Source organism: Phodopus roborovskii, unplaced genomic scaffold (genome assembly GCF_943737965.1).
Source record: "Phodopus roborovskii unplaced genomic scaffold, PHOROB, whole genome shotgun sequence".
Taxonomy (NCBI): Eukaryota; Metazoa; Chordata; class Mammalia; order Rodentia; family Cricetidae; genus Phodopus; species Phodopus roborovskii.
The window spans coordinates 9,818,980-9,833,281 of NW_026126598.1; the positions used below are offsets into that span (position 1 = coordinate 9,818,980).

Sequence of the window (14,302 nt, forward strand, 5' to 3'; positions counted from 1 at the left end):
ACCTGGGCTACCTACGAGGCCTTGTCTCAAAAAAATAAAATAAGGGAGCTGGAGAATTTGCTCAGCAGTTAAAATCACTCATTGTACCAGTTGTGGTGGCACACACCTTTAATTCCAGCCATCAGGAGGTAGAGGCAGGAGGACCTCTGAGATGGAGGCCAGCCTGGTCTACACAGCAAGGATAGTCAAGTCTGCACAGAGGATGAGCACTGTTGCTCTTGCAGAGGATCTGGTTCATTCCCAGCACCCATGTTGTAGCTCACAAATGTAACTCCAGTCCAAGGGGGTCTAATGTCTTCTTCCCGACCTTGGCAGGCATCAGGCACACACATTGTGCACATACATACATGCAGGCAAGACACTCATACACATAAAATTTTTTTAAATGAAAACAAAACACAATTTTAAATAAATGCTACAGAATATTTGTTTACACTGTGAAGATACCTCTCTACCAAGGCACCTTCTGACTGGTTTAGTAAAGAGCTGAATGGCCAATAGCTAGGCAGGACTTCAGGAGACAGAGAGAACTCTGGGAAGAAGAAACAAGTCACCAGCCCGATGATGCAGAGGAAGCAGGATGGTCTGTATGGAGACTCCAGGGAGACACCGACGACATCAGACATATGGTACAGAGTAGAGATAACCAATCCACATGGAAGAACATTGATTAATAAAAGAGGTTAATTTAAGTTATGAGCTAGTGGGACAAGCCTAAGCTAATAACTAAGCTTTCATTATTAATAATAAGCCTCCATGTCATTATTTATGAACTGGCGGCCCAAATAAAAGTCTGACTACAAATAAATAAAATGAATTTTAAGAGAAGTTTACTTTAAAACCTCAACTCAATGTAGGTATGGTAGTGTATACCTGCAATCCCAGCACTCATGAAGTAGAGACAGAAGGATCAGGAATTCAAGGCCAGTCTCCATTACATACAGAGTTCAAAACCAGCCTAGGATTCATGAGATCCTGTATCAAAGAAACAAAGCACAGAGTTGACAAATAGGCTCGGCAGGTACAGGCAGTTACTTTGAAGCCTGAGTTCAATTCACAGGACCCACACTGTGAGAGGAAAAACAGTTCCACAAGTTTGACTTCTGACCTCCATACATGTGTTATGGAAAACATACACTCAACATATGCACACACACACACACACACACACACACAATAAGTAAGTAAATAAATGTAATTAACATTTAAAAAATGACAGGGCTGGTGAGATGGGTTGGGAGGCTAAGGCTGATGTCCTGCAGGGCTGGTGACCCGACTTTGATTCCCAGGACCCACATAAAGCTGGAAAGAGAGAACTGATCCCACTATGTTGTCCTTGACCTCCACACACAAGCAGTGATTGGACTGACACCCTCATACACATGTACACACATACACACACACAATAATTACAATGATAACTTCAGGGACTGGAGAAACAGCTCTGGGATTAACAGTGCTTCCTGATCTCCCAGAGGACCAGAGTTCCCAGCACCCACAACTACCTGTGTGTGCAGCCTCAGGGGATAGCTCTAGCCTTCTAGCAGGTACCTGCACTCTCTCTCTCTCTCTCTCACACACACACACACACTCACACACACACAATTTAAAAAATAATAAAAAATAACTGTGGGGTGGTAGTGGCTTATGCCTATAATCCTAGAAGTAGGGAGGCAGAGGCAGGCAGATCTCTGTTGAGTTTGAGGCCAGCCAAGTATACAGAGTAAAACTGAATGAATGAATGAATGAATGAATGAATGAATGAATGAATGAATAAGAAACAGGCTGGGAAGATGGAGGAGACTATAAAGTACTTGCTATGTAGGTGTGAGGTCCTGAGTTCAGGGCCCCAGCATTCAGTTTTTTGTGAGTGTGTGTGTGTGTGTGTGTGGTTTTTTTTTTTTTTTTTTTTTTTGTTTTTTTTGTTTTTTGTTTTTTGTTTTGGTTTTTTTCAAGACAGGGTTTCTCTGTGGCTTTGGAAGCTATCCTGGAACTAGCTCTTGTAGACCAGGCTGTCCTCAAACTCACAGAGATCCCCCTGCCTCCCCCTCCCTAGTACTGGGACTAAAGGTGTGCGCCACCACTGCCTGGCTAGCATTGTTTTTTAAGGTAGTCATGGTGGCAGATATTTGTAACCCAGTGCCAGGGTTGTAGAGACAGAATCCCTGAAGCCCACTGGCCAGCCAGACTAGCCAATCAAACAAACAAAAAAAGTGAGCAAGGATACATGGTATGTATCTTCATACCTGTATGTGTGTACATTTACATGCAACAAGTAGGAGCATGCACACGTGCGCATGTGTGTATGCACACAGACACACACACACAGAGGCACGAATGCTCACACACACAGACTGTCTCTCACTTGCCTCTGTACCAGGAATTTCAAGGTATTTATGAGACAAAGCACCAAATTCAAAGGGTAACTTGAGTTCAGTCTCCAGGACTCACATGACAGAAGGCAAGAACCAGCTCCAGCAAGTTGTCCTCTGCCCTCCACCAAACACACACACAGAGCAACAATACAAAAAAAAAAAAAAAAAAAAAAAAAAAAAAAAAAAAAAAAAAAAAGACTTGATGACAGAGAAATGGGGTGATGTGATTTGTGGGAAAAGGAAAAGGTGCCTGGAGATGCATATTCAGAAAACTGTGGTTTAAATTGATCTGAGATTGTAGTCTAGAGCCCCTTGATGTCAAAATAACTTTCATTGCACACTTGTATAGCCCCAAGCAAAGAACTTAGTGACTTCAACCAGTTTGAGCTAGGCAAGGCTACATCATCCAAACCCGGATAGAAGAGAGCAAAGTAAACAATTGTCTTGCCCCCCCCACCAAACCCACCCAATGTTATCTGTGTAAGCTAAAGGGATGGGGTGGGATAGATAATGACATGGGAAGCTAGTACAGGAAGCTAAGTATTTTAGGCCAACCTGAAACAGCTATTTCTAGGTTGTCCTGGTTATATAGACCCCAGCCACCTGAGAAACTGAGGCAGAGGTCCAAGTCTTGCCTGGGCTACATAGTGAAATCTAAGCCAACCTGGACCATTTGGTGACAGTCTGATATTATATTTCAAAATAAATAAATAAAAATGAAGGTCTAGAAGGGCTGGAGAAATAGCTTTGCTGTTAAGAACACTGACTGCCCTTCCAAAGGTCACTCTTCCAGATGAGTCGATTCCCAGTCACATGTCAGCTCCAAATATCTATAACTTCACTTCCAGGAGATCTGACTAAACACAAATGCATATAAAATAAAAATAAGTATTTAAAAAGAGATCTAGAGATGTAGAACATTTGCTAGAATCCCCCAGTGAGGGGCTGAAAGTTTGCTTCAGCAGTGGTAGAGTTGCCTAGAAGCCCTGGATTCTACCTCCAGCACAGGGATGCAAATAATAGAAAAAAAAGTCTAATTTTTTTCATTTATATATTCCTTACAGTATATGTATGTATGAATGTGTTCATGTGCCAGGCTATACATGCTTACAGAAGTCAGAGAACAACTTGCAGAATGATATACAGGCTTGGGAATGCAATTTAGGTCATCAGGCTTGGCTGCAAGCACCATTACCTGTGGAGCCATATCACAAGCCCAAGAAAGGAAAAGGATGTAACAGCTCCTTTGTTACAAACATAGGCTGGGGGACCTTTAACTGGTTGAAGCCTAGCAGGCGCTTAGAGCCCTGGTTCTCCAGCAGTCACCACTAAACATCTAAGATTACTTTCCAGGCCTGTGAGCCTATAGGACTCAATTTACACAGTGCTGGGCTCGAACCCAGAACCTCTGGTATGCTCGGCTAGCCCTCTATCCAGGAAGGTACATCCCTGCACCTTGCAGGAGGGAGAGTTGTTGTTTCTGGTTTTAAATAGGGTCTCACTATGTAACCTCGCCAGGCTGGCACTCTCCATACAGACCAGGTTGGCTTCAAACTCACAGAGATCTGCCTGCCTCTGCCCTGAGTGCTAGGATTAAAGGTGTGGGACACCATGCTCAACCAACTAGTTTTTAAATGTTTTAACTAGGGGCAGGCGTGGGTGACTCAACAGTAGAGCCCTTGCCTCACATGGGAAGCCCTGTACCACAGATGGAGAAAGAAATAACTATGGAAGGAAAATGGAGACTGTTAAAAGTCTCAGATAGCTTAGAGTGGCCTCAAACTGGCTATGTAATGAAGGACGGTCTTGAGTGCTTGGATTCTTATCACAAGCCTCCACACCCGACTTTAAAACACTTTGATAACTTCATTATGAACATGTGGTTATACCCATGGAGTCAAGAGGCAATAAGGGGGCCAGTGAGATGACCCAGCCAGCAAAGGTACCTGATGTGCCAACCTGGCGATATGGGCCACCCTCAGACCCATGGAGAAATTGGAGAGGATTGACCCCCATGAGGTTGTCTTCTGACCTCAGAAGTGCATCTGAGCCACACAGGGAAGGGTTCAGTTTCCCTTTCCACAAAGGAACTGTGTGGGCTGGGGCTTAAAACTAGAAAACTGACAAGCTTCCAAGTGTATATGAAGCCCTGGGCTCCATCCCAGCACTAAATAAATCCAGCACCTGAGAGGGAGAGGTAGGAGATGAGGAATTCAAAACCATCCTTTGTCATGAAACAAGTTTGAATTCTGCCAAGGATACATGAGACCCTCTCTCAGAAAGCAAAGCTGGGTGGTGGTGGCACACGCCTTTCTTTAATCCCAGCACTCGGGAAGCAGAGGCAGGAGGATCTCTGTGAATTCAAGGCCAGCCTGGTCTATGGAGTGAATTCCAGGACAGGTTCCAAAGCAATCCAGAGAAACCCTGTCTCAAAAAACCAAAAAAGAAAAAAAAAAAAAAAACAAAGTGGGGACCCAGACCTGGTAACAAGGGCCCTCCAACATAAATCTTCCAGCCTGAGCACCTGAAAGATCAGGCACAATGGTGTACATTTCCAATCCCAGCACTGGATGAGTGGAAGCAGGAAGATTAGAAGTTCAAGGTTATCCTCAGCTGGAGGCCAGCCTGGGCTACATTCAAACCTTTTCTCAAAACAATAAAAACCTAAAGGGACTGGAATGGGAAAGCCCAGGCCTGGCCCAGGATGCCCTAGGGCAGTGCGGGTGTGGGCTTAAGGACTCTCTACCTTTGGACATTCCAGGGCTGTAGGAGGATTCTCTAGGGAGGAGGCCACAGACTGGACCTGCAAGACCAGAAGGGTTCAGGAGTAGGGGAAAGGACATTCCAGGCTTAGGGAAGGGACAACAAAGGCAGGATGGTGGCGCCTGCAGAGTGGCCTATAGTTGATAAGCAGGCCAGCCCGGCTGCTCAGAGAAAGGGAGACAAGAGTAAGGAGGTTAGTGACAGATCTCAGATCTGGTTGCTCTGGTCTGCTGTCCCTTCTGAAGTCCCCACTCTCCCCCCCACAGTCCTGGACATACACAGGACATGTTCTTGTTAGGAAACCCTGTATCTCCAGGGTTTTCTGGAGGGCTTGCCATCATAGTACACTGGAGGTTGAGACAGGGGACAGCCTTGTGTTTTACAGTCTGGGCTCTATTGTGACCCTGTCTCAAAAATGAAAAAAGCAAACAAAGGGCTCAAACATGGTGGCCCCCCCCCCCAGATTAGTTCTAATTTTTACAATCCTCTGAAGCCACTGGAGACAGGTTCGAGCTAGCCTTGAACCTACTAAATAGTGGGAGATGACCTTCAAGTTCTAATCCTCTTGCTTCTGCACCTGGTTTATTTGGGGTAACTATGGAACCTGGGGCTTCTGGCATGCCAGGCAAAGTATCAGCTGAGCTGCATCCTCAGCCCTTGAAATCACTTCAACTTCTCACACCGTCAAGGTCTCCTGGGGACCCCCAGCCATCCCTCCAGCCTTGTCCCATCCACAGATACAGAGAACAGCCCAGACCTTTCCTGTACACAGGTGCCATTTATTGTAGAAAATAATAATTACAGCTGTGAATAGACGTTCTTAAATTACAAAACAAACCACAGAGAAGGCAGGAGTCTTGGGAGACTCCCCCTCTAGCAACGCCATCGCCCCCCCATACCTTCGGCAGACTGACCAACGCCCTTGAAATTGACAAGGGTAAGGAATTCAGAGGGGCTGGCTCAAGAGGCCCAAGGGTCCTTCTGAGGAGGGAGGGGGTGCAGAGAGCAGGACATTTAGTAAGACAGTACCAGAAAGGGGTGGGGACAGCCTGGGCTGCTTCTAGGTCCCCAGCACCAGCACTTCCCAAACCAGTTTAATCCACCTCCGCCCTTCCCTCAAACCCGTCCATCCACTCCACAGAACTCCATTTGGAGGGTAGGTGGGTGGGTTAGGTCCCAGTCATTGTCAGTCACTGGGGTTGCACGGCAGAACCCATCCGGCCCTCAAGCCCCCTCAGTCACAGTCATCTTGTCACACCAAGGCTCCAGGTTGGACCAGGTGTGTTTGGAAACATGGGGCATAAGGGCAAGAGTAGCGCCGGCTTAACAGATGTGTGCAGAGAGTGAGGAGGATAGAAAAGGGTCACTGGAGGGGCTAACATGAGCAGGACACCCGCTGGAGGGCCCAAAGTCTCAGCTGAGCTATCCCGGCCAGCAGGACCCAGCTCCCGGCTTCACTGCAGTGCCTAGCAACTTCTGCCTTGAGTCCTGTATCCATGAGCAATTTGAACGGAGGCAACAATTTTTTTTTTTTTTTTTTTTTTTTTTTTTTTTTTTTTTAACATCCATCCTTGCAGGAGTAAGGAGCCTTGAGATACGTCCAAGCGGGGCAGATGGTTCCTCCGCAAGGGCTACTTTAGCCAGTAATTTAGCACAATCCCGGCTTGCTGTTCCCAGCAGTTAGTGGCCCATAGCAGGGCAGGTCCCGAGGGAAGTGAGGAGATCACAGGCTGTTGTGAACTCATGAGAAAAAAAATAACGGAGGTAATGGGAAACATAGCAGAGTGGCCCACCTTACACATAGTTGCTGGCAGGAGCAGAGCGGGCGGCGGAGTACTTAGCGGAGTAGGGCTTATCGTTGCTGCGAGGTGGGCAGCTGCAGCAGAGGAGGCCTCCTCCCAGGAGCAGCAGCCCAGAGGCTGCCCAGCCGATGTAAAGCGAGGCCCCCATCTCCCTCTTCTGCCCGGCGACTACCAGAGGATTGTAGAAGTCGCGGATGACGTTGTGTGCGGTCCAAGATACAGGCACCATAGCCAGCAAGGCTGCCACGATGAACACCGCGCCGGCTCCGATCATGGTCTTGGCTTTGGTGGTCTCGTCTTCCATGCAGTTGGTGCACTTGCCCCCTACCACTGAGAGAAGCATTCCCACCGCTGCCACGAGGATGCAGACGACCATGAGGGCTCGGGCGGCCTGCAGGTCCTGCGGCAGGGCCAGCAGTGAGTCGTACACCTTGCACTGCATCTGCCCCGTGCTCTGCACCACGCAGTTCATCCACAGGCCCTCCCAGCTGGTCTGCGCCGTGACGATGTTGCTGCCGATGAAGGCGGTCACCCGCCACATGGGGAGCGCACAACTCAGGATCGCGCCCAGCCAGCCCAGGACCGCCAAGGCGATTCCCAACACCTGTAGTCCCATGGACGCCATCGCTCAGCCTCTGCAGGGGTCAAGGTTGGAGATCACTAAAAAAGTATCTCTGTCTCTGGAAGCTATAGAAGTCCGAGGGCTGCTGAGAAAACTTTTTCTGGTGAGCCTCAGGGCCACGAAGTCAGCCGGAGGTGCTGAGTCGGTTACACCAGCTATGAAGCGCCTTCCTGGCCGCACCTGCAACTAGGATAGGAGGCCGCAGGTGCGGCAGTTAAAGCACCGTGGAGGAGGGGCGGAGGCAGGGGGAGGGGTTTCAGTCCCCAAGGCCTCCCTCCTGACCAGTTTCTCTGGATTCCTGAACCTGGGCCAACAAAGACGTTCTGAGACTCCAATCCTGCGCCCCTGAGTCACCTACTGGTATCACAGGAAACTATCATCTCCCCCAGCCCCCCCAGGCTCATGCTGAGGTCAGTCAGACACTGAGTCACCAGCCAAAAGCACCTGGGCGCTCACCGGGTGGGGACACTAGGAGAAACAAACAGCCAAGCCTACCTAGGGTTCAGAGCTGAGGGCAAGGGTCCCCAAGACTCATGTTGGACTCCAGTGAGAAAAGAAAACAGAGACCCTTCACAGGGAAATCTGAGGATAATGCCTGGGAATGTCCAAGAGAAACCCTGTCTTAATTATTGTTGCTTTTACCCTCTCAATTTTATCACTGCCATCATGGCTATTATTATCATTATGGTGCCAGTACCCGTACTTTGCCTTAACAGCAACTTTCCTACTATTAGCCAGAGGAAGTTGGTGTGGGGAAATGAGGACCTGCGGGGGTGAGGATTGGGGACTCAGGAGCCACATCACCTGCTGCCCTCATTTCCCTCTCATGTGATTGATTTCCCCACCCAGCCAGAATGCCGCAGGGTTTAGAGGCCAGGCACTTAGGGCCAGGACAAGAGACACAGAAGGGCTGATGAGAGGATTCAGTGGGTAAAGGTGCTTGCTGCCAAGCCGCAAGGACCTGGGTTTGATCCCTGAGACCTACATGATAGGAGTCACACATGTCCTCGGATGCACAAATGCCATAAGTAAATTTAATTTAAAATTAGGGGTGGTGCTAGGGACAAAATTCTGCCTGCTCTTCCTTCCTGGGACTTAGCCTACTTGGCCAGAACTGGGTAAAGAAGAATTAAAAAAAAAAAAAAAAAAAAACCCTACCAGGCTACAGAAAGATGATTTATCCTGTAAACTGATCTTTGCTCTTCCAAGACAAGGGAGTCATTCCCATAAAAGCCAACCTGGGCACAAAGTCCCTGGAGACTTCCAAGAGAAAGGGGTCCTCCAACCAGGGGTGCAGACAGGAAGCTCGATAGAGAAGGGGTGCTCCCTGGCACAGTTCTAGGGGACATTACATTAAGAAACACGCACCCTCTCCGGGGGACTGTGCAAGACTGTGGGGACTGGGTCAAAGAGGACATTTCAGGGAGGGGACAGCAAGGGGGGGGGTCAGATAGATGTTTTGCAAGACAAGGAATTTAGTTTGATCCTAGACTGGCCTCAGGGGTGGGGGTATGGGGAGGGGGTAGTTTCAAAAGCTCCCTCGCCACCACCCTGCTTGGGTACAAAGGACAGAGATGAACAAGTCTTTCTGAGGACGGGCTGAGAAGGGATCACATGTATCTCAAAGGCATCTGGGAAATGCAAAAAAGGGAGAAGGGTAGATTCATAGTTCAGGCAGAGAGGAACTGGAAGAGGGAGTCATTGATGTAGCTCCCCATAATCATAACCAGACCTGGGCTCCTTTTGTCTGCCCTGGCCTGCTGTGTACGTGCGTGCATGCCTGTGTGCATCTGTGTGTGTGTGTGTGTTTGGGCTTTTTGTTTGTTTGTTTGTTTTCAATACAGTGTTTCTCTGTGTAACAGCTCTAGCTGTCCTGGAACTCACTCTGTAGACCAGGCTGGCCTTGAACTTTACGCCACTTCTGCCCAGCTTATGTTTCTTTTCTTACCAGCGGGGTAAACACCACGAAGACCATAGCTGCCATAGATCCTTCCCTGATCACTATCCAGAACTCCACCTGCTATCCTAGGCTTGCCTGTGAGTCCAATTCTGACCCAGACAGGGTTTGGAGCCTGTCCTGGAACTTGCTGTAGACCAGGCTGGCCTGGAAATCACAGAGACCCACCTACCTCTGCCTTTCCAGTGCTGGGATTAAAGGTGTGCACCATAATCCTCGATCTTAAAGAAGGCCATCTTCCCTCTTCTGTCATGTCATGTGGTCCGTGAGTGCTCAGTACTTGGAGTTCATTGGAGACTGACTCTGGGCCACCTAATGAGCCCCAGGTTTAGAACAACCAATGGGGCAGGTATCCCTGATGCTACAAAGTGGAGGTTACAGCCTTGAAGATGCACTTCCATGCCCCTTTCTGACCTGGGGGCTCCTGGAGCCTAGAGCAATGTCTTAGTCAAGTGAAGTGCTCCAGCTAGGTGTGGCAGTAATGCCTGTCATATCAGCTTTTGAGAGGGGGAGGCAGAAGGACTATCACAAATTCAAGACCAGACAGGGCTCACTGGGTAAACTGTTCCAAAGAATAAAGTTATCTAAGCATGAGGGTAATTCCAGCACTGGGTAGGCTGAGGCAAGATGAGATCAACTGTTGGGCATAATGGCATCAGCAGCTGTCAGTGCAGCTGTATTTTCCCTATGTGTAAGCTCCATGCACCTATAAAGCCCACCATCACACACATTGGCCTCTGACTGCTGAGATACTCTGTGTGTGTGTGTGTGTGTGTGTGTGTGTGTGTGTGTGTGTGTATTTCAAGGCAGGGTTTCTCTGTGTAGTCCTGGCTGTCCTAGGTAGGACTAGCTCTGTAGACTAGGCTGACCTTGAACTCACAGACATTGCCTGCCTTGCCTCCCCAGTGCTGGGATTAAAGACATGCACTACCACCGCTGGACTCATTGAGACACTTTCATCGAAAACCCCTTTCACTGACTATGAATCTGCTCATAGCAAGACTCTGTATAGCAACCTCAGCTCATAGCAAGACTCTGTATCACAAATAATAATAATAAAGGGCTGGGGACATACCTCTGTTGCCATTATGGTTACATAGCATGAATGAGCCCCAGGGGTTCCACATCCATGACACCACATAGGCTAGACATGGTGGTACACACCTGTAACCCCAGAACTCTAAAAGTGAAAGCAAGGTCAGTCTGGGGGCTCATGAGATGGTGTTCAAACACACGCCAAAAACTGAGGCAGAAGCAAGAAAAAGGGAGAAAAAAGGGAGGGGAAGAGAGGAGAAAATGAGAGAAGAGGGAGAAAAATAAGAACAAAGATGGGCGTGGTGGTGCCCACCTATAATGCCTGCACTCAGGAGGCAGAGGCAATAGCAGAGGCAGAGGCAGGAGTGTGTTGCTGAAGACTGAGTGCAGGCAAGTAGGTCTCCATTAGGGAGCCCTGTGCAAGCCGGAGGCAAGACCCTGTCTCTAAAACAAAGATTCAAAAGCAAGTTCAGAACTCAGCATGGGGCTTGCACATAGTAGGTTTGTGGGGGGATGCTTGAATTCAGGGCGCAGGGGGTGCATGAGGCATCTCCTGTTTCCTAGGAGGTGGCTTCCTGCACCTCCCCCAGGTGGGAACCACCCCAGCAACACAAACAGGGATAGTTTCTGCCTGGAGCACGCCTCCTCCGGACTTTCCATACAAGGCTCTGAAAACTCCATGAAGGCTTCGGGCTAAATAATAGCAGAGATAAGCACCTGTCTTAACCAGAAGTGCTTTCCTGCCCATGAATGACCTCATGCCAGACTCCCAGTCACTCTGGAAGACTCCAAGTAAACTGAGGCCGGGAGAGAAGCAAGTGCTTACCTTGTACACATAGCCTTAGCCAGGTTTCCCTCCCTGTTTTCCTGCCCAGCTTGTCTGATAGGAAGCAGATGGCCAGCCATCCAGACCCTCAACCCCTTCCATCCTCCCCTCCCTACTTCCTGCTCTCACTAAATTGCACTGGGAGAAACAGGGATGGAGGAGGGGAAGTGTAAAAACCCTAAAACTTTCCATCTGTGTCCTAAGTGACTAAGAAGTTCAGCCAACCACACAGGAACAGGAAGTAGGAAGGGCTGGGGCTTTGGGGGGGGGGGGAACAGGTGTTCATGGGTCCCAAAGGCAGAGGTGGTCAGCCACGGAAGGTGAAACTGATGGAGGCAGCTAGGCAAGACAAATAAAAACAGTATCCTGAGAGGACACCCAGATCCGGACCGGGGTGGGTGGGAGAGATGGAGACATTTGATGGATAGCCGAGCGTCAGGTGGCTTTATGTTCCGCACACCCCACCTGCCATAAAACAAAACACCTGTAGGCACAGGAAACCTCATGGCTCCATGAGCAGTAGGTGGGGGGGGGGGGGAGGACAAAAGCTCACCTCCAGCCCTGTACCATGCCCTGCTCAGATTATAGACAAAATCTTGCTGCAAGGCCTTGGCATGTGTTTGTGATTTGTTTATAGGCCGTGGGATGCAGATTGGTGTGTGTGTGTGTGTGTGTGTGTGTGTGTGTGTGTGTGTGGTGTTTGTATGGTGTAGTGTGTGTGTGTGTTTGTGTGCGTGCGGTGTATATGTATGGTGTAGGGTGTGTGACTCTCTCACTGATCCTAGAGCTCACCAGTTGGCCAGGCTGGCTGACCAGCAAGTCTAGGACCCGTCTGTCCCCACCTTCTAGTGCTGGAATTGCAGGTACTCCAAACTCAGTTCCTTTTGTTTGGGCAGCAAGCACCATACTATCTGACACTGGCTTCCAGCCTGGTAACAGCAGCCCTCACTAGCTAGGCACAGCCTCAAAACACCAATGAAAGGAACAACAGTGAATCACAGAGGCAGAAGAGGTAGTTCTAAGGGCCCCTTTAAAAACAGACAGAACGTTCAGACCCCTGCCAGCTTATGCTCTCTTTCCCACCGTTCCCTGGGGCAGACAGGACTTTCCTGTCTCCCTCTTCTCTTCTGCCCCCTCTCTCTGTCTCTCTACCTCCTTTCTCTTTCCTTCCCCTCCCCCTTTTCCTTTTCCAGTAAAACTTCTCACTTGAGTTCTGTCCATCTGGGTTGCTTGTCCCTCCGCCTTGTTCACCATCATCTATTATAGAATCTGCACCGACACCTATTATAGAATCCCCCCCCCAGTCTGCGCTTTATCATAACAGTAGTAATGTAGCTACATATTGAAAAGGAACAAAGAGGTCCTGTCACACACACACCTAAAAGTCCACTTTTGGGGTCCAGACAAGAGGTTTAGCATTGAATAGAGGGCAAGAAGTAGGCAGAGCCACCCTAGTGAAGGCATGGTCCCACCCATTCTGACCCATCATGTCTCAACTCCAAGTCTCTCTTACAAGCTGTGTGAAGCCCCTTTCCAGGGGAGGGAAACTCCCCCTCTGGCTGGCACCAGGCTTCAACCTTGTTCTTCCCCCCATGTGAAATTCATGGGGAATTCCAATTCCTTGGGAGCCATTGTCTCAACAGAATGACAGGCAAAGGGTGGGACACAAGTGGCTCTTTAGAATGCCCTCATTCCTGTCAGGACAGTTACACAAATACTGCCTTTTTTCACAGCGGAATGTCATGTCTGTGCCGGTGGACACATATCATCCAAGCTGGTTTTTATCAGGGGCAGCATCCACCTCCAACCCACCACCACGGCTGCTCGGCAGCATACCGTAAAGCACGGCTATCTCACCATCCCCGGGGAAACAGATGCTACCGAGATATAGAAGTGAGTCTGAAAAAACGTAAAACCAAGAGGTGGAGAGAGGGAGGGGATGTGCAAACCATTTCCTGCTCATCTCAGCCATGCGCCCTGGTGTGCCACGTGCCACGTAAGCAGGTGAGTAAGGCTGAAAAGAAAAGAGATTTAATCCACGTCAAATTCATCTCCAAGGTTCTGACCTGAGCTTTGATTTCAGATAGTGGGAGAGTAAGGGGCTACTGCTGAGGGCTGTGCGTAACTAAACAGTCCAGGTCCAAGTGGGGTCTGGTTGCTCTACAGAGATAGTCTCAAGAAGCCCTTCTTGCCTGAGGACAGCTGCTTCTATTCTCTGTTGTGTTTATGTGTTTATTTAGTGTGTGTGTGTAGCTCTCAGTATAACTTATTAATGTAAGGATTCAGACATTATGCTGGATTATCCCTGTCACAATGCACTCAGGCAGTACTCCAGTCAGCCAGGGTTCCATAATAGCTTGGTCTTCATGCAGGTGCAAAGGACCCCGCCCACTTACACTCTCTTTCCCGCTGTTCTCCTGAGGCAGACAGGACTTTTCCTGTCTCCCTCTTCTGTCATGGGATCCACCAAGGTTCCGCTTGTGCTTTATTCCTAACAGTCAGTTTTCTCTTTCCACTATGTGGATCCCAAGTATCGATTCTCAGGCTTGTCAGCAAGCACCTTTCCCCACCGAGCCATCTTGCCAGCCCCTCCAAGCCACTCTGATGATTGCTTTGCTCCAGGGCACGCACAGTCTGGACATAGTGTACGATCGATCCCTTCCTTAGGGGAGTGGATCTGTTTGGAAAGGCTCTGTTGTTCCTGGAATCCAAGGTGACTGCAGGATTGGCATGACAATGACGCAATGACCGGACGCCTTCAGGTGCTTTGCGGGAACCTGGAACAGAATATTGTAAAAGTTGACAACAGTAGGATACCTGTTACCCATTTTGTTGTTGTTTTTGGAGACAGGGTTTCTCTGTGGCTTTGGAGGCTTTTCTGGAACTAGTTCTTGTAGACCAGGCTAGTCTCAAACTCACAGA

The 14,302-nt window shown here is 49.0% G+C and overlaps 1 protein-coding gene across 1 annotated transcript; it reads right to left on the reverse strand.

Moving 5' to 3' along the window:
* Positions 1–6,701: 6,701 nt before the first annotated feature.
* Cldn4 (claudin 4) lies at positions 6,702–7,695 on the reverse strand. The gene has a single exon (XM_051204995.1). It carries the CDS (start codon positions 7,563–7,565, stop codon positions 6,933–6,935), a length of 633 nt encoding a protein of 210 aa, XP_051060952.1. The 5' UTR covers positions 7,566–7,695; the 3' UTR covers positions 6,702–6,932.
* Between the last annotated feature and the right edge of the window lie 6,607 nt (positions 7,696–14,302).

Excerpts from the sequence above, each read along its gene's own strand:
- Cldn4 (XM_051204995.1), bottom strand. The coding sequence starts at position 7,565 with ATGGCGTCCATGGGACTACAGGTGTTGGGAATCGCCTTGGCGGTCCTG.